This window comes from Xenia sp. Carnegie-2017, unplaced genomic scaffold, assembly GCF_021976095.1.
Source record: "Xenia sp. Carnegie-2017 unplaced genomic scaffold, XeniaSp_v1 HiC_scaffold_6, whole genome shotgun sequence".
Taxonomy (NCBI): domain Eukaryota; kingdom Metazoa; phylum Cnidaria; class Anthozoa; order Malacalcyonacea; family Xeniidae; genus Xenia; species Xenia sp. Carnegie-2017.
Genome location: NW_025813526.1, coordinates 22,114,247 through 22,140,356, shown reverse-complemented (window position 1 = coordinate 22,140,356; position 26,110 = coordinate 22,114,247). Strand labels below are relative to the sequence as shown.

Genomic DNA, 26,110 nt, shown 5'->3' with positions numbered 1-26,110 from the left:
CTTTATAGTTGTAATAAGCAAGCTGTATTGTAGAGTATTTTATTTATATTTAACATTAAAGTGATGTCATGTTTTCAACGATTAGCTCGTTTCTAGTAATGTGCTATAGTTTTACCGTTTTTTTCCATATAAGTTAATCACTCGTTGTAATGAATTCGAATACATTGATATATTCCGTCTTAAAATCTCTTATCAATTGTAATTTTTTGAATATACATTTATGTTAACTCTCATGACTACGTCTCTGAGTTATTTGTATTGTTTTTAGTGTTGTAGCCATTGATCTGATAATAGACTTTATATAGCTTCTATATGTACCAAAAGTAAAGCCTAATTATATATGCGGAATTCGTTTCTGTTTACCCATTTGAGATACAATTGCTGTAGAAATATATGGCTGATAACGTTTACAAACAAATATTTTAAAATATTCAAGACATTTCGCGACCTTGTTCTTATGTCAAATATACGTCATAGATGAAACAAGTTATGTAAATCAATGTGACATCAAAATAATCCCGATATGTGAAAAATACCGGCCTTCGTAATCATTTGAAAATTGCTCGTCCAGGAAGACATGAATTTGACCCCTCATTGCCAAGATATGACAATTCACAGCTAGGTTGCTAAGTTCAGAGGCAGTAATGATCTAGAATAATATTCAATGCTTAAAATAATATTAATATTATGCATACACAGACATAAAATTGTCTGTGTATGAGTGCTGAATGCGGATGTTTTTTAATAATCAGTGATTCAATAACCGAGGAATAATCATTTTCATGTTATTCTTCGGTTGTAATGTGCCGTGTATTTTAGATTTGGAAGAAATGCGATATAAGTTAGATAAACTTGAAATAACCATTGAATCGACGTCACAAGAAAAGGTCCCTTTTTTTATTTTTTTTTTTACGTTATTTTTGTATAATTCCCATTAAACGTCTTGTTTTTTGTTAAAGGACGATGTATATGAAGAGATGGAAAAACTAAAAATTGAATTAGAACGTGAGACTGCAGAGAAGAACGAGGCATATAAAAGAATACAGGAGCTTGACGGCAAAGTTAACAGTGCTGCCATTCTTGTAAAGCAATTGTTAATGTTTTATGATATCATATTTTTGTTTCATGTGGAGATTTTTTTATTTACTAGCTTGAAGCTCACAAAAAAGTCTTGGAAAAACTTAAAGAGATCGTCGAAAAATCTGGTGGGAAGATTCCTGAAGACTGTAATGTTGAGCATTTTGTCAAGAATAGTACAAGTGCCCCACCGGAAATTCCTAATCTTGAAGCACATGCTGGTCCGCCTCCCCCTTCTCCGTTAGCTGGATTACTTACTTCTGGAGTACCACCACCTCCTAGCGGACCATCACCACCACAACCTTTATCAGGAGTGCCACCATCACCTCCACCTTTCGGGGGTGCAATACCAGGTGACATTTTTATTTGCGTAAAATAATTTTGATTATTGTGATGTTCTGAACTGAACAACTATCATTTGCTCTCTCTTGTTTTTCAAGGTCCACTACCTCCCCCAGGTGCCCCTGGCCTACCAGGCGCATTACAGGGAAAGGGAAAGAGAAATGTACCAAAGCCTTCGCAACCTTTGAAATCATTTAACTGGTCAAAACTGCCTGATGTAAGTGAAGTGTTATGTTAGGCATTGACATTGTCAGCGATGTCATTCAGTAACAATGTATATTGCCATGCATGTCTCTTTATGTACAAAATTTTCATTTCTAGACCAAAATAAAAGGAACAGTTTGGACGGTAATAGACGACTCGAAGGTACCGATTTTTTGTTCAGTTTCGAATGTTTTCAAAGCAATACTTTCTTGAAGGTTTTCATTCAATTTATTTAATTTTTGCTTGATCAGATTCATGAAATCATGGATTTTAACGACTTTGATCGCATGTTCTCGGCATATCAAAAATCTAAAAATGACCAGGTACATTTTGTGTTCGTTTTACACTTTCTTCAATGGTCTATATCCTTTGTTGAGAGCAATTTTAATTGTTCATTTTAGAAAGACGGTGGTGCAGAAGCTTGTGTGGCTCCGGAAACAAATGGCAAAGAATTGTCATTCGTAGATAGTAGAAAAGCCGAGGTTCCATGATGCTATCAAATATGTTGAGTTGAGAAGTTGTTTTTGCATTCAAATTTGCATCGAGATCTTGTTTTTGTTTAGAACTGTCAAATTTTGTTATCAAAACTGAAAACTTCTAACGAACAGTTTGCGCGAGCTGTTCTCACCATGGATAGGGATGGCGAATTATCTGTTGAAATGCTTGAACAGGTAAAATTTCACTTCGACTTCTTACATAGGAATTAAACATTTTTACTAACGAATCTATCTTCATCCTCTTTGTTTAGCTCTTAAAGCTCGTACCCACTACCCAAGAAAAAAATCTGCTCGATGATCATAGTAAGGAGAAAGAACAGTTTGCCAAAGCAGACAGATTTTTATACGAAATGTCCAAGTATGTCGTATATGTGAAGTGACTGCTTTAATTTCGTGTACCAAACGTACAAATCTTTTTTGCTTTTAGAATCAACCGTTACGAACAACGATTGGCAACTTTGTTTTACGTCAAACGTTTCCCAGAACGAATGGGCGATATAAAACAAAAGTTAAAGGTAAAAGATCATAGATTTTTGGGAGGAATTCCAATCTCCATACTTACATAAATAATAGCAAACGCAATTAGAATTTGTTTTAGATGCAGCAAACTTTCAAAGAAATTATCTCCAATTATGAAGTAGGAGTAAAATAGTTTAAAAAAATAAATCTGACATGACACGGTGACATCCTCAAAGCACCTTTTGAAATCTTATCCGAACGATAACAAGCCGTGCATTTCTTGAAAAGATGTCATTTTATTGTTTGAAGTAAATGTCTGTTGTACGTGACTACAATACCTTTATTTCAACAGCTGTGATAGAAGCGTCTAAGCAAGTGTTCCGCAGCAGAAAATTCCGTGATTTACTGGAAGTTGTATTGGCCTTTGGGAATTATATGAATCGTGGAGAAAGAGGAAACGCTACAGCGTTTAAAATTGCCAGTATCAATAAGATCATGGACACAAAATCGAGTTCGAACAGCAAAATTAATCTTTTAGATTACTTGGTCATGCTTTTGGATCAAAAGGTTAGTGTGGAAGAATTTATACTTTAGATTCACTTTAGATTCACATTAAAAAATTAGTTTTGATTGTCTCGTCTTGGGTTCTTGCAGTTTCCGGCCGTACTGCAGCTTGAGGAAGAAATGGGAGATGTTAGGACAGCTGCTAATGTCAGGTGAGGATAGAATGGGATCATAAATTATGGATTACCATCATTGATAGGAAAGATTGCTTGCTCCAACGACATTTTTTCCAGTCTTCTAGAGTTACAAAAAGACGTAAAGAAATTCAAAATAGAACTCAAAACAGTTGAAAAGGTTTGTAATTTGTCCTTAAAAAAATGTAAATGTCTTTAACTTACAACTGCTCCAATTTTTCTTACAGGAGTATGATTATCAGTGTAAAAATAAGGATAAATTATCTGGTGATAATTTCGTTAAAGAAACTGGAACTTTTCTCACAGCTGCACGAGCGTCGTTCAATGAACTTGATGATTCCTTGAAGGAGATGAAAACAAGAGTGAGAATTTTCATTTAGTTTAACCTTCGGCCATGAAAAAGGACACATTAAATATGTTTCTACTTTTAGTACGAGAAATCTGTTTCGGCGTTTGGTGAACAACCGAAGACCATTACCTCGAAAAATTTCTTTGGCATTTTTTACACGTTTTTAGTATCTTTTGCCGTAAGTCTCTTTTTGTTGTTTTAGTTCTGTTCAACGCATGCGCAGTAGATATAAAATAACGTTAAATTGACAGAACTGAGGCGAAGAATGAGAATGAAAAACGAAAGAAAAAGAAACTAGAGGAGGAAAAAAAAGCGAAAGATGAAGCTTAGGTTAGAAACAGTGGAAGTGTCCTTTTATACATTGAAGAGGGAGCTATCATAACGATTTCAGGGTAGACATGGGCGTCATTCCTGCAATAATAGGGAGGGACCATATTCATATATTCGGTTGTGCCAGGCTCATTTCTTTTGAAAATGAAATTGTTTTGAAAAGAACTTAGACAAGCATAGCAGAATATATGAATATGGTCCACCCTTCAATTAAGACAGGATTGACGCCCATGAGGGTGGATGATTTTGTCATGTGTTTTCAAGCTATAGTCTCTGGCCATAGGTCTGACATACTGTATTTTGTGGCTTACAACCGACGATTTGGTTTGATTCAATAATTAGAAATGTTAAAGAACAACTTTGAAAACATCGCATTTTCAGTACATGTTGGTACACGTTGTGATTGTACATGCAGACTTGCGCAGTCCTAAAAAAGGACTTGTAATGTTGGTATTAACTTCCGTTTCAATGTCTTAGTGTTAAACATCGCTGGTCATTTTGACTCTGAAAGACTGCACTAACTACACTAACTCTCGCTTGTCTCACTTGTCTCACTTCCGTTCCACTCATGTTTTCTATATTGTTCCTTATCGTCCCCGACGTACTCGAATGTACAATTGAAACCCAGGTTGGCTCAGCAAACTGAGTCATGAATAAATATCTATTTTTGTAATTTAGGACCTTGAGCAAGTTGCCTTAACTTTGTTAAAAACTGAAATGAAATTCATAAAGGTCTGATGCTTATAAATTCAAATATTTAGAGTAATCTCTGCTTTGTTTATCGTAAAATCATTCCCAAAATTCCCAACGTGAAAAAATCATATTAGTGAGTTGCTTCTTTTTTAAGGAACAAATACTATTTATGCCACTTTAGCAGTCTAAGCTTGTTATTAAAATTACATAAAAAAGGCAGTTACAGTATTTTTCACAATGTACTTGCTTTTTAAAGCATTTTATAGTGTATATGTTTGTAAATATTGAGCATTTTCATTTAGATATGTTTACGCAGAACTTTGTTCTTAGGTCTGAGAGAGTAAATATCGAACAACAACCTCGTTTTGCTCTAAAATTGCAAAATACTGTTTTTCTCCAGATTGTGACTTTGATACCTAAATTAGCGTATTTATGGAAAGCTGTGTATGGTTTGCTTTCATTCAAATACAAAAGTTACTGGTACCAGTTACATATGAAAGTTATTTGACCTAGAAAATGTGAAAAATCACTGTGTGATTTTTAACATGTGAAAAAACATCTTAAAATCTGTCTTTGTGCAAATACACAAAGTAAATGTAAGAATTCATTGTGTGTAAAAGATATCGAGCTCAAATCAGCTTGATAAAGGCGTTATTTGATCTATAGATTAATTGTACATTACATCATTTTATTTGGCAAAAAAGTTATTCCATTATCTTAGGAAGAAAAGTATGTTCAGAATCTTTTTTATCTCTAATTGTCGGAAATTATGTAAATAAATTATGATTGTTATTTGAGACTAGGAACTTATCGTTAAAGCGGAATAAGGAACTTATGATTATTGAGTATTTTATAAGGGTCAAATTAAGACGGCATTGTCTTTTGTTGATGCCTGTGAACAAGTAAGGAGCATGAATTGGAATTGACGTATAACTTTGACTAGAAATTTAAATTGATGACATTTGAGAGTTGTTTTTGACTGCGCGCTAGCTTTAGATAGTATACAGTCCCATAGAGAACCGGCGGACGCATAACTGCTTTGTGCTAACGTGCAAAGGAGAAATTTGCTACACCAAGAACTAAGGTACCTGTACGTACATCGCTGCTTTTTATCACAGAAACATATTTTGCAATTGTCAGTACAAATTTTAAAAAACTCAGTCTGCAGTTTATTCAGTTGAAAAAATAGTAAATTGGATATGTGTCCAACTTTACGGAATCAAAACTTTGAAATAAATTGTAGAATCCCAAGATAAAGAACAATGAAAAATACATCAATTTATGAAAAAGATATCGCGTGTACTTTTAAGTTGTCATGTCTTTTATGAAAAGAATTTTTGTAAAGGAAAAAGCCACAAATTGACAACAAAAAATCCCGTTTTCGGTCCATGCCTCGCGAGACCCCGAGATAATTGAGAACTAGACGTTAATTAAGGGAAATAGATAATCGTTGTTTTCCATGAGGCCCATGGATGGTTTGCTCGTGATACATGAGAAACAGTAAGTATAAAACGTTTAAGGTCTTCTTAACTTATAAGTGCCAAAAACGGCACAGTGTCAAAAGAAGTTAATTGAAACGTTGCTTGATTTATTTAATAAGAAGAACTTTTGTAAACAAAAAGATAGAACTCAAAAGCAAAAACCCCCGTTTTCGGTCCATGCTTCCCGATACCTTCTTAAGCGTAAGGCACTAGAACGCTGCATGTTAACGTTTCGGTAGAAGATTTCGGCCCCTTCCACGCTATCCTACTTGGGGATGTCAATAGCAAGCTTCCGCCCATCAGACCCCGAGATCACCTGCGATAGGCTTTGCTCGGGGTACGCAGGGAGAGTGCGGTCGCGACCCGAAACGTCTGGACCCCTAAGCCACTGCATACATATCGCACCCAGCTTCCACTGCTAGTTGACATATATTAAACATATATTTAGCTTTATATTTATATACATAAATTCAAAGCCTTACGATAGTTGTGGTATTATTGAAGTCACTACTGCGCATGCCCTGACGATTTCTTTAATAATTTGCGACTAAGTGAGCTAAATGCCACAACTTTAGTGCAAGTACATATGGTTAGTCGTTGCCATGACTATAAACAGTTAGTGGAGTGTACTGCGCATGCGCTAAAGCACTGCGGATGATTTCTTTATTAATTTGTTAGTAAGCATGCTATTTACGTCAAAATCGGTGCTAGTTGATGGAGTGTGGATGCAGTTGGTCGTTGCCATGACCATCAACTTGGGCAGTTGGTCAGGTTGAGTGCGCATGCGCAGCTGATTCATCTGAAAATTTGTGACTGAGCGAGCTAATCCTCGATAGTTGGTACTGGTACATACAGTTAGTCGCTGCTATGAACATGAACATGTCGTGGTCTTGTCGAATTTTTCACTAGTGGTTTAAAAAATTGTCTTTCGTTAAAGCGGTTTGCGAGTTCTCAACCGATTTAGCCAATAATTTACTTAAACTAAGACCTCGTTTACATTGCACCGGATTGTTACCAAGGAAGGTTTAATTTTCTATGTGTTAAAAGTCGGTGATAACGTCCAATATCAGAGACACAATTAAATAGATTGAATCTATCAACTCAATAAGAATTTAATCCAACCAGTTACCCTTTAAAGCAAATGAAGATGTTGTGATGAGCAAATCCGGTATAGCGCAAACGCAGCTTAAATGAAAGAAGGCAACTGCGTGTCTGAAAAATATAGTGACGACTGTTTGCATTGAAAGACAGTTTAATGAATAAACACTCATATATAAACATTTTGTGATTAAACTGTTACAATTCGACTTACAGCTAAAATTATTCAACGTGGAATTATATCCCTCGTCATATTTATCATTTTTTTAACAGTTCATCATCGATTCACACATTATACAGGCAAGCATAAAAACAATCGCGTCATCCTTAGCCAAAGTCTCCAGTCCTTACAAATAATGAAAACTAATGAAACAGATTGAGAAAAGGACAAAATGATAAGGATCTGGAACTTACATTAATGTGCTATTTCTGCACTGGTTTTCAGATGACATAATTTGTTGTGATTTGAGTAAGTTCCTTTGTGGCAAGTAATCAGTAAAATGCTGTTTTAGTTGGCTGGAAGTGTTTCAAATCTGGTTTTTAAAAGAATTCGGCAATCGTATCATCCATAAAAACCAATTTATTGATAATCATGATTTGTGTTTTCATACTGCACAACAATGAAACACAACAAACTACGACAAAGTATGTCATGTGAAAACAAGACCTATCGCATGTTTCTCTGTTGTGCATAAACATTGGATTCGTCTACAACAATTTGTGGGGTTCTTCAGTTTATCCTAAAGAGTCATGAAAGGTGATGATCTTTCCGCTGATTCCGTAGATGAATACTCTGTTTTATTATCCTCAAGTCTATCAGCATCTCTCATAACAAAATCATGTGGCGTAAACATATTTCCTTGAAAGTTTGTGTGCTTTGAAAATTCACGGGAAATTTCATCTTCATTTTGTTGCCTAGATAATATGACAAATTCGTCATGTAAGCCTGACTCAAGGCGCCCAAACAGAACCCATCCTATCCATCAGGGGCGGATCCAGGCTGGTGCAACTCATGCGAGTGCATCAATCATAAAATTGAATAGTTAATCTTTCACAACATATTATAACTTACAATCAATACGAGCAAAATGCAAGAAATATATCAGATTGGAACGTTTATAGTTTCTAAATGCTTCAAATACCTTAACACTGACAATATATTGACAACAAATGTACATTGATGATTGAGAAATATTGTTAAAAACCTTCGTCGATTGTTTACATGTGAGTATCCTTTTGATTACAGCCGCATTATTAAAAAATGCGTCGCTAAATATGGCGTTTTTATTTGTCGAAATTTTTAGCGAAAATTTGTTTCATCATCCAGCTACACTGAGCTGAATTTGTATTACTACGTTACGGTGGCTGGATAGTGAATCACTACGTCACGGTGCGGAAAAAGTGCAATAGTCCCGAGTCTCGAATTGTGGCCGAGTGATCCACCTAAACGTCACGAATTTCATTGTTTTTTAGCTCACATGGATATTGTGCTTTCAAAGTTACTTAATATACATAAAAAAATAAGAGCTAATAATTTAATATTACATTACTTCAGGATATTTCATAGATATTTAAATATTCCAGTAATATGTTGTAATATGTGCTCAATGTGACAGACAGAGAGGGCACATATTTCATACATTTTGCTTCTTTATAAATACTAACTTTCTGAGCTATGCAATGTGTTGAATGTAAGAGCTATGCTGGACCAACCATGTTATTCATTAGAGTTTTTCATTTTCATATCGCATGCCTAATGTTGTCAATTCCCTGAAATTTAGCAAAGCAAACTGTAATTACATATTATTTCAGCCACAACAATTCCTTATTATTTCTTCCACACCTAGCTTGATAATGACTTTCATATGAAGTTGAAATATTGCTTTGAATCTTCTCTGTTGCTGTTATAACTGGAATCTTGAGTTTACAAGATGATGTTTTTTTTAATTGTTTGCTCTCATTTACAATCATGCACAGTGTGCCAAATTTCTAAATTTACCATAAAACATTATGATCACAAAAGGGTGGGTACACAGCAAAGCATTTCATTTACATAGATTTCATGTTACTGTATTGTCTTTACATGATTATTATTATCTCAAAATTACCCACTATACATAAAGATACTAGATCAACAGTTCTATATTGTAATTCTTTAACATATTTCATTGTATATTACATCACCATATTTTATTATTGCATATGTGCATATGTGTATCCTGAGCCTTATGTATAAAAGTCCTCACCATTGCTATTTGATTAGAGCTAGGAGGGCACATAGTATTAGCTATTAGGTACGTATTTATATTCCCCTTGAAAGCTGGTCTCATGACTTTGGTTGGGAAAGTATAGCACTGGCATTATCATGCTTAGATTTAATTATCTAAAAAAATATCTATGGATTATTAAAGGCAATCCAAAAAATTACACTTTAAGGCTTGATGAATGTTCCCCTAAAAGGCTTTTCTTTATCAACATAGAGTCAATAGTGATTTTATTCGATAGACTTTGTAATTTTTATTGCTTGTGTAAAACTAGAGGTGATGGTAACTGCATGAACATTTCTTTGCTATATCTACGTATCTTTTTCTGCTGTTTGAGGCGTGATATTATCAATGAAAGAAGAATAACATTTATCATTACTTGTTGCCTGCCTTTGGTACGATGATTACATCGTGAACATTTCTTTGCTATGTCTACGTATGTTTTTCTCCTGTTGGAAGAGTGATATTATCAATGAAAGAAGAATAACATTTATCATTACTTGTTGCCTGCCTTTGGTACGATGATTACATCGTGAACATTTCTTTGCTATGTCTACGTATCTTTTTCTGCTGTTGGAATAGTGATATTATCAATGAAAGAAGAAGAATAACATTTATCATTACTTGTTGCCTGCCTTTGGTACGATGATTACATCGTGAACATTTCTTTGCTATGTCTACGTATGTTTTTCTCCTGTTGGAAGAGTGATATTATCAATGAAAGAAGAAGAATAACATTTATCATTACTTGTTGCCTGCCTTTGGTACGATGATTACATCGTGAACATTTCTTTGCTATGTCTACGTATCTTTTTCTGCTGTTGGAATAGTGATATTATCAATGAAAGAAGAAGAATAACATTTATCATTACTTGTTGCCTGCCTTTGGTACGATGATTACATCGTGAACATTTCTTTGCTATGTCTACGTATGTTTTTCTCCTGTTGGAAGAGTGATATTATCAATGAAAGAAGAAGAATAACATTTATCATTACTTGTTGCCTGCCTTTGGTACGATGATTACATCGTGAACATTTCTTTGCTATGTCTACGTATCTTTTTCTGCTGTTGGAATAGTGATATTATCAATGAAAGAAGAAGAATAACATTTATCATTACTTGTTGCCTGCCTTTGGTACGATGATTACATCGTGAACATTTCTTTGCTATATCTACGTATCTTTTTCTGTTGTTGGACGAGTGGTATTATCAATGAAAGAAGAAGAATAACATTTATCATTACTTGTTGCCTGTCTTTGGTACGATGATTACATCGTGAACATTTCTTTGCTATATCTACGTATCTTTTTCTGTTGTTGGACGAGTGATATTATCAATGAAAGAAGAAAAATAACATTTATCATTACTTGTTGCCTGCCTTTGGTACGATGATTACATCGTGAACATTTCTTTGCTATATCTACGTATCTTTTTCTGCTGTGGGACGAGTGGTATTAAGTGTGATTAATGGTTAAAAACTTGTGCTTCATTTGTGAGATATAAAAGGTTTCTTTGCGTTTCACGACAAAAAATATGCCAAGCTTCTGCCTTTTTAAAATCACTCGTGGATTGGAATGATACCTTACTGATTGTAAGTTTTGGCGAAAGTATGAAACTTGATAAATCTCATAATGGTAATGAAGATGTTAAAAGTTTAGTGGAATTTTAGATTTTATATCATTGAAATTTGCGAAAAGTTTACAAACTAAGTAAAGCCAAGTTTTTTTAAATTCTTTTGTCAAAACGCAGGAAATCACATTTCCGATGGTTTAAAATATAAAAATTTCCGGGGGGCATCCTCCCAGACCCCCTACAGAGCTAGCGCTTTTGGCGCTCGCAGTGGTGCATCAGTCACGAAAATTGCTGGATCCGCCCCTGAATACATGCCTGCTTTAGACAAGTGGAAAAAAAAGATTTCTGATTCAGCAATCAACTGTAGCACCATTCATAAACTCATACAACACGTACATCGTTTTTTGTTGACTCTCCAGTTTCTACATAATGCCACTTATAAGCACATATTGTCAATCTCAGATAATTTTCTTATCTTTCTACATTTTGAAATACAAATCATTTTAAAGTACAAATCAAACGAATAATTGCAACTTTATCCACAACACTGACCATAATGCATCGCAGACGCATAAATGTTTCCAGTTTTCTCCAGGCACCTTAGTGCCTCAGATCATAACATACCAGGTCGTACCAGAAATTTCGATGTTTCTTTTTATATAGAATTCTCACAAACATCTTTTGTTAAGCAAACTTTTTAGAACATCCGGTCATAGTGTTACAAGTACAACTGTCTTTCGCTACGTCTTTCTGTTTCTTCCGTGGATAATCGTAATAAGTCGCGATGCTTTCTCGTCAAAAGTTGATCAAGTGCTGTTATTTCGTTGCATTTATGGTAAGTTATAGGAAAGTAGTTTATTATAAGACATTCATTTACTAATTTTTCATTTTCTACGATATGTAAATTGATTGTGGTCGCGTTTCAGAATTATTCGGCAATTGAAACGAAACGGGGGATAAAGCTAGTCTCGTTTATGAGAATGTATTATATATTTTCTTTTTTAAAGGATTTGTTCGCAGTTGGTATGTTGCCACCATTGTTCAACCGTCGTGGTCGTGAACTTGAAGGGTCTCCTTCGATGATTGATCTCGTAGGTTAGAAACAGCCTTCTGTTGTATTTTATGGCCTTTTCTTCATCTACCAAACAATTTTCTTGTAAAATTTTACATTTGGTTACGTTCCAGGATCCATTTATGGCTGTTTACAGTTCTTGTCAAGCCCAATAATGGTATTTATATATTTATATACATAAAATTACATTTGGTAGTAAATATAGAATACTCTGCCACATACTAAACTACCTGCATGCCTGATCTGAATGCTAATCCTTCCCTTCTCATCACTGAGCTTGATTGTTGTGTGCAATCTTTGTGCCAATGTATTCTATACATGTTTGTAAATGTAGATTGTTCAGGTTGTATAGTCCTGAGAAGGACTGTTTTTGTTGTTGTTGACTGATGTTTCGACAACCTTAGCGGTAGTCAACTTCAGAGTTAATCTTTTGATCGTCGATCGTTATACCAACCTAGATGATCTACATTTACAAACATATATAAGGCAAGGCAAGTGATGTTTGGAGTCGGAAATCGGTCTTGCTTCTTAGCTTTATTGGTTGTTTCATTGGAAATTTATACATGGGTTTGGCAAGCACAATTCTCATGTATGCTCTGGCTCGATTACCTACAGGTTTGATAGTTTATAATGTACAGATCTTTGAACTTGTTTCCAAACTAGTTCATATATTAACATCAAAGAAAGTACTCCACCCACTGAACCCAGTTAAAAGAAGCAAATTGTACAATAAATGGACATGAAATTATTTCGAGAATGAGAAGAGAAAATTGTAAAAAATCTTTAGTTTGATTACTTTCTTTTTAATACTTCTTTTTAATGAAGCAATTTCAATAGCAAAATTTTTGTTTTATACGCTTTTAAACTCTATCACTCCAGGCAAAAAGCGTAAACTAAATGGTCACTTTTCTTTATGAAAGTAAGTTTAAAATCACCCAACAATTCTCAAAAAAATTTTTTTACGTCATTCAATATTGCATAACACATCTTATTTTTAAGGCATGCTGTCTCATGTATGTTCATAGTGTATATAGTTTTTAACTTATAATATGTTAAAGTTTTATTTTAGATACATGCTATTCGGCTGTTATGTAGTTCTTATAAAAAGCATCTTATCTACCAATTTTTAACATCTTATAGGCCTTTTAAAACATAGTCAGTCATCAGCAAAAGCTTATTTATCAGACATCAAATTACCTGAAGAAAGATCAGGTGTATTTGGTTGGTTCAATGCATTTGGAAGTTTTGGTTTCATAATCTCGCCCATTATTTGTGCTACTGTTGCTATGCACGATAATGGATACTTCAAGGTTTCACTTTTGAGCTGTAGTGTGTATTTTTCGCTATAATATTTGTGTGGCTTGTCTTAAATAAAATAAAGTAAAGTTGGAAAATAAAATAAAGTAGGAAAACTCCTACATGGATAAAACAGTTGTGGAAGTGTTGGAGGGTGATGAGAAGGTCAATATGAATCTTAACAGACGTAAAAAGTTTAAAATGGAAAGTGACTTGGTTAATGACAAACAGAATGACAAAGAGAAATCATTTTTCTCCAGAATCGTCAATGTTGTTGCTGTTTCATCAACTGTGAGCGTTTTTGACTTGTTGCTGATTCGTATCATTATGGCTTTAGATATGTTAATATATCGCAGTAATTTTACTGCTATGTTGGATTATCGTTATGGTGTAAATGCTAAAACAACAGGCTACATTATATCCTATGGTAGTATTGCTGGAGCAATATCTGGTATGTCATTGGGCTCTATATATAGCTACATACAAAGTGATGTAAATATGATGTCAATTGGTGGAAGTTTGATGATGTCATCTTTTTTGGGATAGCGATGTAACCAAATATTTATACAGTACTCATATGTATGATACTCTTCGTCACCATGACAAAGGCTCTGTTTTACAAATGATAGATTTTTAATATGAATCAGAGGTTTAGAAATAAAAATCGAGACATCCTTAAGTAGTCGTGAGGGTATTCCATCGAGACCTGTACCTTTGTTGTATTTCCAATTTTTCATTAAGTGTTTAAAAACTATGGAGTCTGATACGTGATGCAAAGTAAATTCACAACCAAAATCAAATTTATCTGGAATGGGTTGACTCCAGATGCAATCTTTTATCTTAAAGTATTTTACTTTTGAAAAACATGCAATTGTTGAAAAAATATCAGCAAACTCACTAACAATCGGGTGTTTATGGCCTGTCGTTTTTCCTTTATTTGAAATGATGTACAGGTACTTGTATTGGGGTTCTTTGACCGCATTTCTTCTCCTTTCAACCATCAACTGAAATCTGCTGAAAACTCCTACTTTAAAAATCTACTTGATGAGAATGCGTCATCTACGGAGAATTTCTGTACGTGCATCAAACAATTGTTTCCATCAAAGAACCCCAATCCAAGTATCTGTACAAAGTGTACATTGTTTAAAATAAACTTAATATAACAAGAAGAAGAAATAGGTAGCAAAGTCCTTTTGACACAAGTGTGTCTTGTTAAAATTTTGCACGCAATACTATAACTGAAACAAAAGAAACATCAACACAAAATGTGCTCTGTTAATGTGACGCTGTTGTGATAGCAAGATAAACATCGTACTAGATACAGAAATTAATAATCATTAATAGCATTCTGCGCTTTTTACTGACACATAAGTTAAAAATTTTAATGAAATATATACGTTTGCGGTTTAATAAAAAACATCGAAGGAATTCTTCCTATTTTTTTGCAAAATTGAAGTTTTTTTTGCCAGTGTTGCATAGGAAAAGAAAGCTCACAAAATGTGTCTTACTTTACAACTATACAACAACATTTTATGTTTGTTTTCAAAATATTACAAACGTTACAAGAAACTAAACTGAAGCCAGCTCGATTTTATTCATGCATTTAAAATATTTATATAGCTTTTTAAAAAACTTGCATTGTGTAGTTTCTAGTGAAAATTCGGCAGTCGAACTCTGTTACTCTGTATTGCTTTGTTACTCTCTATCGCTTCAGCATAGCCTCGTAAGGCACCCAAATTCATCCAAAAAACAGTATTTGCTTTTTTGTTTTTATTCTTTACCAGTATGAACAAGTACTCAATGATTTATTTTAGATTTCAATCACTCAGGAGATATCTATTACTGCTTTTAATATGAATTGCGGTCTACTATGTAATATGCTATAGATAGCTATATAATTAAATGAAATATAATTAAAAATTAGAAGATGTTTTAGCTACAATCAAACATCATTCGCACATTCATGGAAACAGCCACAGTTCTCTTCACCAAATAAATTTTCCAATGCAATATCTAGTTTGAAGCATAAGGCGTACTCATACTCAGGGTCGCAGATCTTTTCGTAATAATACGCACCAACACCATAACAAAAAGGAATTCTTTTACCATCTTCATCATGGAAAAATACCAGCACACCTGACTCACCCCTTTCAAGGAAAGTTTCATTGCACTGCACCAAAACAGCATCATCAATATCAATCTTGTTTTCAGGATCATGACAGGAATAAGAATCATTAACAATTTCTCCTTTCAAACGCCTATTGTCATATTTTTTCACTTCAACTAGCTCACGTGCTATGTTAACTCGTTCGTGCAGCTCCTCCCATACACTATTCCAAGTTGGGTTTTGTATTCCTTTTCGTCTACAATCCACTGTTTTGACAACATATCCATGGACTTCTATTGACAAAATGTCCGTATTCTTTTCTAAATTATAGCTGTTGAAATGCCCTAATGGACTTGTAGGCGATGTGTAGTGGTATTGATTTGAATTTAAATGTAATCTGAAATTATTTGGGTCATTTCTGTTCTGATTTAGCATTTCATATAATGTTTCATCACCATCTCCGTTGTAACAAACGTGACAACATGTCAACGCGTAATGTTTCCCGTTGTGACAACAGAACATTGTTAATGTGCCTCTTGAAACTTTCCCATTGTTACTTCCTACTTCAATATTTGATAGCAGTTGAAGCTTCGGTCTCGTTAATGGTTTCGGACGAAATTCAAAATACCTCAAAGCATAAGGTTCAAAATTCTTATTTATTTCATTTTTCAATAATTCTTCATTAAAATCTCCATTCTCATAATCAACTGTGATAAACAAATGTAAATATGGTATTTTCTCGTTTGGACCGACTTTTCCATACTCTCCCCGCATCCAAGGTAAACTGTAAAATAAAAAAGTGAAATGTTCAGCAAATAGCAATCATGTATGTGTAATCGAATTGTAAAAGTGAACATTGGGGGAGGGAGAGAACGTAATCAATTCTTGTTGATCGTACTTGTGTTAAATTTTACGGTAAAATACGTAATATTATTGATAACATGGCTGCGTCGAGATCTTCAGTTATCACAGGGACAGCTACTGATGTATTATCCCCTTAAACATACGATGAGGGACGTTTAGACTAAATATCCCCCATCAATATTAAAGCCAGTGATCCTTGTTTCCACATTTTATTCTCATTGCCTGTAGAATATATGCTGCTCCGCATTTTACGTCGTTGAGTGGTAACAGATGCTTGTCTTTTCTTTGCATTGGCAACTTCCTTGTCACTTATTTATGAAAACCGGTGATAAACCATAAACTACTTTGCTGGACAAAAATTAAAAACTGCTACAGAAGATTTAGTTTCAAGTTGTTTATCGAGGCTATGATTGAATTCATCCTTATGTATCAACTGTAGTCTTTTTAGACTTAAATAACTGTAGAGAAAAGTTCACCTTTTGAGCTTCATACGCACATCTTTTCGAATGGCAAATCTTTTATCAAGAAACATTTCTTCAAATAAACGATCATCATTGGATTTATGACGAGAGTACTTCTTTGACGTACTATAACCAGGGTTAACATCGATGGAATTTTCTTCGTTATAATCGTCTTTAAAACTGGCATTGTGATCAGGAAGACCTTAAAAAACATAATATATAACTTAAAATAATTAAAGTACTGAATTTGTAAACATATTCGTTGGTTCTGGCGAACCATGGTACGGATTGCTCAATTGACAATCTGAACAAACGTACATCAACACATGCTTTATGTACAACACAATTTAACAAAAGATGGAGTCGCATGATCTTGCCCACGAAGTCACAAAATACATTGTGACGCAACGACGCTTTATCTATTCCTTTATCTCTTTGAGTTCTTACAAAATATAAGATTTGTTACCAGATCGTCACCGTTTTAACGTGTCGAAGCGTATTGTTTCTTATCTTTGTTACAAAACATTGCGAAAGTACCTTTTGCCTTTGTTTCACATTCATCTTCAATATTCCCTCTCGTGGGATTTGGATCTTTCTCCCTTTTTATGACTTCTATGTCTGGTGACCAACGAAATTTCGATTTCTCTAGTGGCTCCGGTACAAATTCAAAGTATTGAGAAGCTTTCCATCCAAAAGTTTCATCAATTTCTTTTCTTAATGCTTCTTCGTCATTTTGTGTTTCTGCTGCTACAGTCACAAACAAAGAAAGACGAGGTTTCCACCGTACACCATATCCACCACAAATCCAAGAAAAACTATAAAACATTATTTTAAAAGTCAAAAAAATATTGAAAACAATTAATCTTAATACATAATCCACCATGTTAAAAGAATATTAATTTCATATTCATGATACAATAACTCAAAGTAGTGTCGTTCAGAGGTTACTATAGCGTTGGACAATTTTGGTACTGATATTATAGCAGTAAACTTAATTCAACAAGTCGCTTATAGAGACTCTGTATAATAAACAGAGTATCTTTACCGCTTAATTTGGTACGTCTTTTGTACAGCTAATAATTTTTAAAAATGCAAAATGTTTTACCAGTGAAAATACCGTTGTTAAAAGTCCTTCAACACAGGCTTTGTGCACGAAAAATTTATCGGAGAACAATTTAATCACCTTGAGTACAAATATTGACTGTTTAGCACAAACTATCAAAATTTTAAGCAATTTGGGACAAGCGCTGGCCATCGCGAGTTCTTTACAACATTTCCTCGACTGTTTTTCAGTTTTTCAACCTATTTTCATTCATATTTATGAGTTCAAAGCCAAAAAAATTCAAAATATTTACAGGGGAAGATATTCGGTGGGTTTGGGGGTTAGCAATCATATATGTGTAATCGAATTGTAAATAGTGAATATCGAATGGAGGGGGGGAGAGTGATCAACTCTTAATTTTAAGTTAAAATACGTAATATTATTAGTAACATGGTTCCTCGAGATCTTCTGTTATCACAGGGACAGCTACTGATGTAATATATTATCATATCAAACATCATCCGAAATCCACATGACAATACAAGCTTTTTGCCGAGGATTAAGAGACTATATATACATACAATATGTAGACTAACGAATCCAAAAAGGTCAATTTACAATATGAGTTCAATAAAAACCGCTACTATTTAGTCTAAAACATTAAAGTAAAACCCGTCAATAGTTAATTGCTTACGAAATTAATATGTTAATCTAGGGTTAAGAAATTTAATGTACCTAGCGAGTAGTGTTAAAGTTAATCCTTGTTTTAACACTAACCGAAGTTTGAGAAATGCAAATTAAACCAAGATAAACCTACTTGTCTATCAAGTGGTAGTGAGTTTTTCGAGTTTGCAAAGTTTTTGTTTTCAATAACAACCGATGATGTCATCAACAATAAAACTTAAATTTCTGCTTAGTGTGCGCACTTATCTTAACGAAATATTAAATTTAGAGGAAGTGTAAAAACGATTTCTCGAGACTTACCTGTTTAATTTGTCAAGAATCTCATCTCGAATAACGTTATGTTCGTCAAGAAAATTTTTAATAAAGAAATCATCATTGTTCTTTACATCATCAATGGGAGGTACATAATGCTTCTTCACGGTATCAACTGTGAGATCTAAATCTTTTGTTGTTTTTATGGAAAATCCCATGTCTAAAACAACAATTGTAATTGATTGTAATGATTGTAAAAAATTTAAAAGGTTATCTAATCAGTTAAGTAGAGATGTCAAATATGCATACATGGTTTTGCATACATGACGAATTAAGGTTCAAGTTAATTTGAAAAATAAAATTTGCTACGTTGATAATGTCTGCGTTAAACACTGAATGTTTTACGCATATTCAAAACGATCATCAAAAATTTCAAAACGGGAAAATGGAAACAGTGGGTTGATTTTAATCGTGAGTAACTTGTACATTCATCTCAATTAAAAAAAAGAAGAATACACAGGGTGTATCAAAAAAACTGAACATTGTAGAAAACATCACTAAAGTCATCAGTGCGCAAGATTTGCAAGAATCTTTGGAGAGAACAGTTAGTTGGACTTTCAACGGTTAATCTGAAAGTAAAATTTTTGCAAGTAGCTAATAACCATTATTAGAGTGAAAATTGTGTTATTAAGAACCATATATGAAATGGCTTACGCACAAAAATGAAACAGCTTAAAAAGCAATTGAAACACATAGGTGAAAATTTTGCACATGTTGCTAAAGCTAACAACATTTTAGGAAATTTGACTGATGCGTATGCGAACACTTAGCTTTCAAATAGCGGATTATTTTAAATTTTTCGTTTCCGCTATTATATTAAAATCCTCATCAATTATGCGTAAATTTAAGGGATTAGGAATTAGGTACACATTACCAAGATTGTTTAATGACGCAGCGACATCAACATGATTTGGACCTAACGATTTTTTTTTAATTTCCAGAGCTTTTTCATAATATTCTATAGCTTTGTCGTAGTTTCCAATTTCATATAACACCGCACCAAGATTGTTTAAAGACGTAGCGACATCAACATGATTTGGACCTAACGATTGTTTTTTAATTTCCAGAGCTTTTTCATAATACTCTATAGCTTTATCGTAGTTTCCAATTTCATATAACACCGCACCAAGATTGTTTAAAGACGTAGCGACAGCAACATGATTTGGACCTAACGATTGTTTTCGAATTTCCAGAGCTTTTTCATGAAACTCCATAGCTTTGTCGTAGTTTCCAGTATCTCTATACACATTACCAAGATTGTTTAAAGACGCAGCAACATCAACATGATTTGGACCTAACGATTGTTTTTGAATTTCCAGAGCTTTTTCGTGAAACTCTATAGCTTTGTCGTAGTTTCCAGTTTCATTAAACACATTACCAAGATTGTTTAAAGACGCAGCAACATCAACATGATTTGGACCTAACGATTGTTTTTGAATTTCCAGAGCTTTTTCGTGAAACTCTATAGCTTTGTCGTAGTTTCCAGTTTCATTAAACACATTACCAAGATTGTTTAAAGACTTAGCGACATCAACATGATTTGGACCTAACGATTGTTTTTTAATTTCCAGAGCTTTTTCGTGAAACTCTATAGCTTTGTCGTAGTTTCCAGTATCACTATACACCACACCAAGATTGTTTAAAGACATAGCGACATCAACATGATTTGGACCTAACGATTGTTTTTGAATTTCCAGAGCTTTTTCGTAAAACTCTATAGATTTGTCGTAGTTTCCAGTATCACTATACACAATACCAAGATTGTTTAAAGACGCAGTGACATCAACATCATTTGAACCTAACGATTGTTTTCGAATTTCCAGAGCTTTTTCGTAATAATTTTTAGCTTTGCTATACTTCCCGGTGTCATAGTATAAAACACCTAGGATATTAAAATACCAAGCTTTGTCAAAACTAGATTCTTCTGAGTTAAATTTATCCAATAGTTCAAGAGCAACATCGTATTTTCCAAAATGTGTTAATTTGTCAACAAAATATTGGAAAACTTGTAAAGTGTTCATGTTGATTTTTGTCTTGTTGGTCTTTAATAATTGAACAATTTTTTCAAGATGTGGCATTAATTTGATTTCGTCGTCTCTCTCTTTAAACATGTGAAGTGCTTTAGATATTTGATCAACGTTAGTTTCCATTTCATGTTCTTCATTTGAATGTTCAGATTGATAAACAATAATTGCTTTGTGAACAATGCGATGTAGACTAATGTCATTATTTTCTGAATGCAAGAACAATGAGCAGTCCTTTAAACAAAGACATACATCTTCCTTTGAGTGTTTGGGATCTATTTTTGAACATAAAAAACAATAATATCTCGTGGTATAGGATCAAACGATATCACGGAAAAAAAGTTAATAACATTTGCCAATATTAAGGATTCTTCAGCATTTTGTCTGACAGCTAAAAGTGAAGCTTGTAACATACTTCTAGGATATACCGAGTTAAATTTAACAAAAGTCGCGTCCATGTTTTCTTGTTCTTCTGAAGATATTTTCTTTAAATATTGTTTCCAAGTGAATGAGCAGTTTGCTTTGTTTACACGACTGACATAACAACCAGCGGCAGCCAAAGCCAGCGGTTGAGAATCTAATGCGTGCGATACTTCATTCAACAATTGATCATCAGTATCATCATCTTTAGTGTAATATTCCAACAGTTGACAACATTCTTTATCATTCATTCCACTTCTGATAGAAATACGTTTGTTAAACTCATCGTCTTGAGGTACGGCATCTGTGTTCTGGATAGTTACTATGATTTGTCCATTTATCCACATGGGATCACCAACTTGGGGGAGTAATGAAGAAATTTTGCTGAGCTGTGCCACGTTGTCTACAATGATCAACCAATTTTGCCAGAATTTTAATCGTGTGGATACTAATGATTGCAAATTCTTCACTTTGTCTGCGATTGAACAATTTTCATCTTCAAATTTTTTAATCATATACTTGTCGCAGTTTAAACGGTGTCCAAGTTCACAGTAAGTTTTTAAAAGAGATTCCTCATTTTTTCCATCGAGAGTCATTACAAACGAAGTTCTATTTTTCCAATCACAAGATATTTTTCCACAAACCTGTCTTGCAAGTTGTGATTTACCACTGCCAGGATTACCAGTGATGTAAAAATATGTCAGTTTATCATTGTTATCATTGCTTAATTTTTCAAGATCTTTTATAATTTTATCTCGTAATTCAGAGCGTTCAACGAAAAAATGATTAGGTTTTGAAGGAAGAACTTGAAATAAATAAAAACTGTCACGTTGATTTTTTATTTTATTGATTTCATCGAGAGAAAATTTCAAATCTTGAAATGATTTTCCAATGATGTTGACTATATCATCAAAATCATCATCTGAGCATTCCCTTTGATACCAATGTGCGTACTTGTTTCTTTCACAACGAAGTGCATGAACAGCATCCTTTGTTTTTTTGTCAAGGTGCTTTCCAATTGAATTTGAAAAAATTATTGCATCAAATAATATCGTACAGTCCCACTTACTGGTATCTCCATCTTGATATTTTTGTCGAGTTTTTTGGTCTAACTTTCTTCTTGATTCTAAATTGTAAAATTTGTTACCACTGATGTGTGTATCATCCCATTCTCCATAAGTTGATTTGTAACGAGAGTTCCATTGTTTAATGAAAAACTGAGCAAGTTCCTTTTGCACCACGTTAATTATTTGATGAATGTAAGACAGATTTCTTATTCCTGACGATTCCATCTGTACAAAAATTTAGTATATATCAACAAGATAAAAATCAAGCAAATAAAAAAATATTATACAACCCTTATTAGGTTCAATTGATTTAACTTTACCAAAAATCGTCTTAAAATTACAAAAGAACCTAAAAACTAATAATGACAGAGAGCATATATGCTACAGCTTTTACCAACTGCAGTATCCTGTCAAACAACCTTTAGAAAAATTAAAAAAAAACATGATATTTTACCTTAAAGTTTACGTTACAAAACAGACATAAGAATATATTCTTCAATAATTTGCATAGTCATTTGTGAAAGTCATGCCTCTGTATCTAAGAATATGTTATAATGATGTAGCTAATGGTCTTTTTTAAATTTACTAAGGTTTATGTTTATTTAATGTCATTGACTCTAACGCATTAATTGAAACTTGATTTTATAAATATATATGTTTTACAACATGTTGTAACACAAGATCTTGTTTTTCTTTGGCTATGTACGACAATTTATTGGCAATGGTAAAATTATTTATCAATTTTAAGACCATGAACCACTATTTCGATTAAATTTTAATATGAAATGAGAATTTTTAATCTATGTTCATAAACTAACGCGTTTTTAGGGGATCATTGACGTAAAGTCGAATGTTGAATATTGCCTATTGGTCGTGACTTTTTTAGAACGTGTATCTACAAATACGATAAAAGTTTTCAGATATAATTTCTATGAGCTTTTACAAAGACCTTTTAGTTCGCAAAATATTGTAGATCAGAATGTTCGTAATTTATAACAGGTCTCTATGGTACGCACCGACTGAAAAGAAAACTAAGAGATAGCAGATTCTAACAGTTTCAATAAGGAGAAATTAAAGATAGTTTCTTGTGATTGTGTGCTGCTGCGAACAGCATTGGCTATGTATAAAAAAGCATCATTTTGTGACGTTTTCGAGAATCATAAAAAATGAAATAACTTTTTTTATATTTGTAAGTGTTAAACATTATAGACAACGATGTTAACGAGGAAGTTTTATTCTGAAAGACAAGAAGAGAGGCTGTGAAACGTCAAAATGAGGATAAAAGGGAAAAAAGGAAGACAAATATTTACAGAAGAAGCTGGCATTCAGAGTAGGCATTTGCCGATTGTGCTAGTAAAAGTGGCATATTATGCTAGTGGCAGTGCTCGTTTTTTGCCCAAATTATGCTCAAATTATGCTCGCTTTTCAAAATTATGCTACTTTTTTAAAAAATTATTCTGTGCACAAACTTCAAAACTCACAAGACAAGTTTGAAAATGTATTTTATTAACCCTGGCCAAACGTTCTGGGCTCGGTTGTTCAAAACCTGGGTAACTTTATCCGGTGGTTGGGCCTATACGGCGAATAAATCTGCTATCCAGCGAACAAAAGTAGGTTGCACAAAGCAAGTGTGGTGGATAACTATCCGCAGATAGCTTGCTAGTTGCTAACCATCGCGTGTAGCAGAGCACGACACAGTTTGCGCAAGGTTTTGCACTCAAATGGCCTCCAGTTACCATGGTAAAGTATGCAAATTTCGAGTAAACAACAAACGGTGCGCGCGCTAGCAACAACGAACTGTGCGCGCTGGGTTTCAAAACAAATAAAAACAAATACAGTGAAAACTTAACCATGCAGTTTCTGACAAAGCCCTGGATAACAAATTTAACATTGAATAATCTCGCTCGTTTCTGAACCACGCAGTCCGGCTTGACTTCTCTAATTCGTTCTCCAACAGTTAATTAGCGCTTGTTATATTGAAGCATCACACTTGCTTGCAAGTAATCTGCAAGTGCACGATCTTGTTGATCGTTGAATGAAGCTGCCGGGATGCTGAATACTCTCTCTGCGGTAGCAGACGATGGTTGGACCAACAGTATTTTCTTCACTGCCATGGACCAATTTGGGAGACGGTCTGCGTGGGCCTGCCACCACTGCACCTTCTTTTCCTCTTGTTCAATGACCACATCCTGAGCAGCAGCGACGTACTGTGGAAGCTCTCTAATTAGGCCAGTGATAGTTGCATCATTGTCGAGGAAAGGGAAAATCCTTAGGGCTTGTATTGTGGCGGGTGTAGGCCTCATCCATTGAACGGCAACTGGACACATGATTCTTGCAGCTTTGAAGGCCGTGACGGTGTCATAGAGTTTCACGTTAAATTTCTGCAAGAACCAAAGTATAGCCGGCTGTACACAAGCTTTTGCCTTCGGTTCTAGAACCGCGGCTCTCTGAGTAGCATCTTCGTTGGCAATTGCGGCAGCAACTGTGCGTACATTAGGAAAGTGCGGAGCTTGGCATGCCTCGGCGACAGCCTTTAACTTCTCGTAGTATGAAAACACAAGGGGCCCGTCACCTTCCAAGTAGTATGTAGCTTTGACAAAATGCTCTCCTACATCAATGGTCACAGCCAACTCGAGCTTAAGATCGACAAGGCGCTGAGGATCTGAGAGTATAGCTCGAAGCTGTGCCACAATCTTTGGAGCAATGTTCTCTACTTCCGCATCATTCAGGAATCCAGCAACGTCTCCAAACTGCTCCAGTAGCTGCCTGTAAACTTCCCATTTTGACCACCAGCGTGTTTCGCTATACGATTTCGGCTTTCGATCGGTTAGATCCTGCCATGCCAACTTTGCTTTATGGCTGTGACTGAATAAGCGTACCCACAGGTTTCCAAACTCCAAAAGAGTAGGAATTTCCAGATGTTTGCCAACATTATCGAGCGTGTGGGAAAAGCAGACAATGTTCAACATCTTTGGGAAGATGAATGCTATCCGATCCAATGCTGCTTGATTGACACTTGCTCCATCCCTCATCGCTGCAAGCAAAGAGTTCGCCTTGATCCCAAATTCAACGCAAAGGGCTTCGTTGAGAACTCTTGCTAGTTCTTCTGAATTCACCGACTTTGAGCAAATGTCAATTCTTATAAGACGCTGTGTTATCATCCACTCATCATTAATAAAGCGAAGGATTATCGCAATAGCCTCACCTTGCCTGGTGCTCCCGTCAAATATTACTGAAACGTCCCTTGTCATATCTTCTCCTGGCAAAGACAGTTCCTTCTTTATTCTCTCAACCTCTTGCTTGAAAATAAGAGAAACATACTGTCCGAGATGCGCACTATGAGTGAGGCGATACCCATTTTTCTCTAGCAAAGGACGTAGCCTGTCTACCTTCCCGATTGGAATCCCTGCTTTCAAAAATTCCTCCACTACTTCCTGTCGGTATGCTTGCTCAGCCAACGGCAGCGTGTTGTCTTTACGAGTCTTCTATCTGCTGAGTGCCTCGGCTATCGTTTGTTCTCTTAACCTTTATCTCTTCAGCGCATCTTTCCCTTTGGCATGTTTTCTTGAACTACAATGTGATGCTAAAATGCTCTTTTTGGATGATACCATTTCTCTGCAAGCATTGCAAAAGATCTTTGTGCCTCTGACACTCAGGTGCTGATCAGGGAACTGATTAATACGATCTTGCAAAGGG

At 34.6% G+C, this 26,110-nt stretch overlaps 3 protein-coding genes across 3 annotated transcripts; 2 read left to right on the top strand and 1 right to left on the bottom strand.

The window, feature by feature from the left end:
• The first annotated feature begins 977 nt into the window (after positions 1–977).
• LOC124457353 (disheveled-associated activator of morphogenesis 1-like) lies at positions 978–3,897 on the top strand. The gene is made up of 14 exons (XM_047007621.1): positions 978–1,082; positions 1,151–1,430; positions 1,518–1,636; positions 1,741–1,785; positions 1,875–1,946; positions 2,025–2,105; positions 2,187–2,294; positions 2,372–2,478; positions 2,548–2,634; positions 2,930–3,146; positions 3,234–3,295; positions 3,377–3,437; positions 3,505–3,639; positions 3,709–3,897. The coding sequence occupies exons 1-14, from the start codon at positions 978–980 to the stop codon at positions 3,826–3,828; spliced, it is 1,599 nt and encodes a 532-aa protein (XP_046863577.1). The 3' UTR covers positions 3,829–3,897.
• A 7,952-nt stretch (positions 3,898–11,849) lies between these two features.
• Positions 11,850–13,979, top strand: LOC124457352 (major facilitator superfamily domain-containing protein 9-like). Its single transcript, XM_047007620.1, has 6 exons — positions 11,850–11,900; positions 12,073–12,160; positions 12,251–12,293; positions 12,622–12,752; positions 13,278–13,463; positions 13,570–13,979. Exons 1-6 carry the CDS (start codon positions 11,850–11,852, stop codon positions 13,977–13,979), a joined length of 909 nt encoding a protein of 302 aa, XP_046863576.1.
• A 1,209-nt stretch (positions 13,980–15,188) lies between these two features.
• On the bottom strand, positions 15,189–21,694 carry LOC124457351. Its single transcript, XM_047007619.1, has 5 exons — positions 21,475–21,694; positions 18,892–19,063; positions 17,403–17,680; positions 16,881–17,067; positions 15,189–16,324 (listed from the first exon to the last, which is right to left on the bottom strand). Exons 1-5 carry the CDS (start codon positions 21,692–21,694, stop codon positions 15,376–15,378), a joined length of 1,806 nt encoding a protein of 601 aa, XP_046863575.1. The 3' UTR covers positions 15,189–15,375.
• Positions 21,695–26,110: the final 4,416 nt, after the last annotated feature.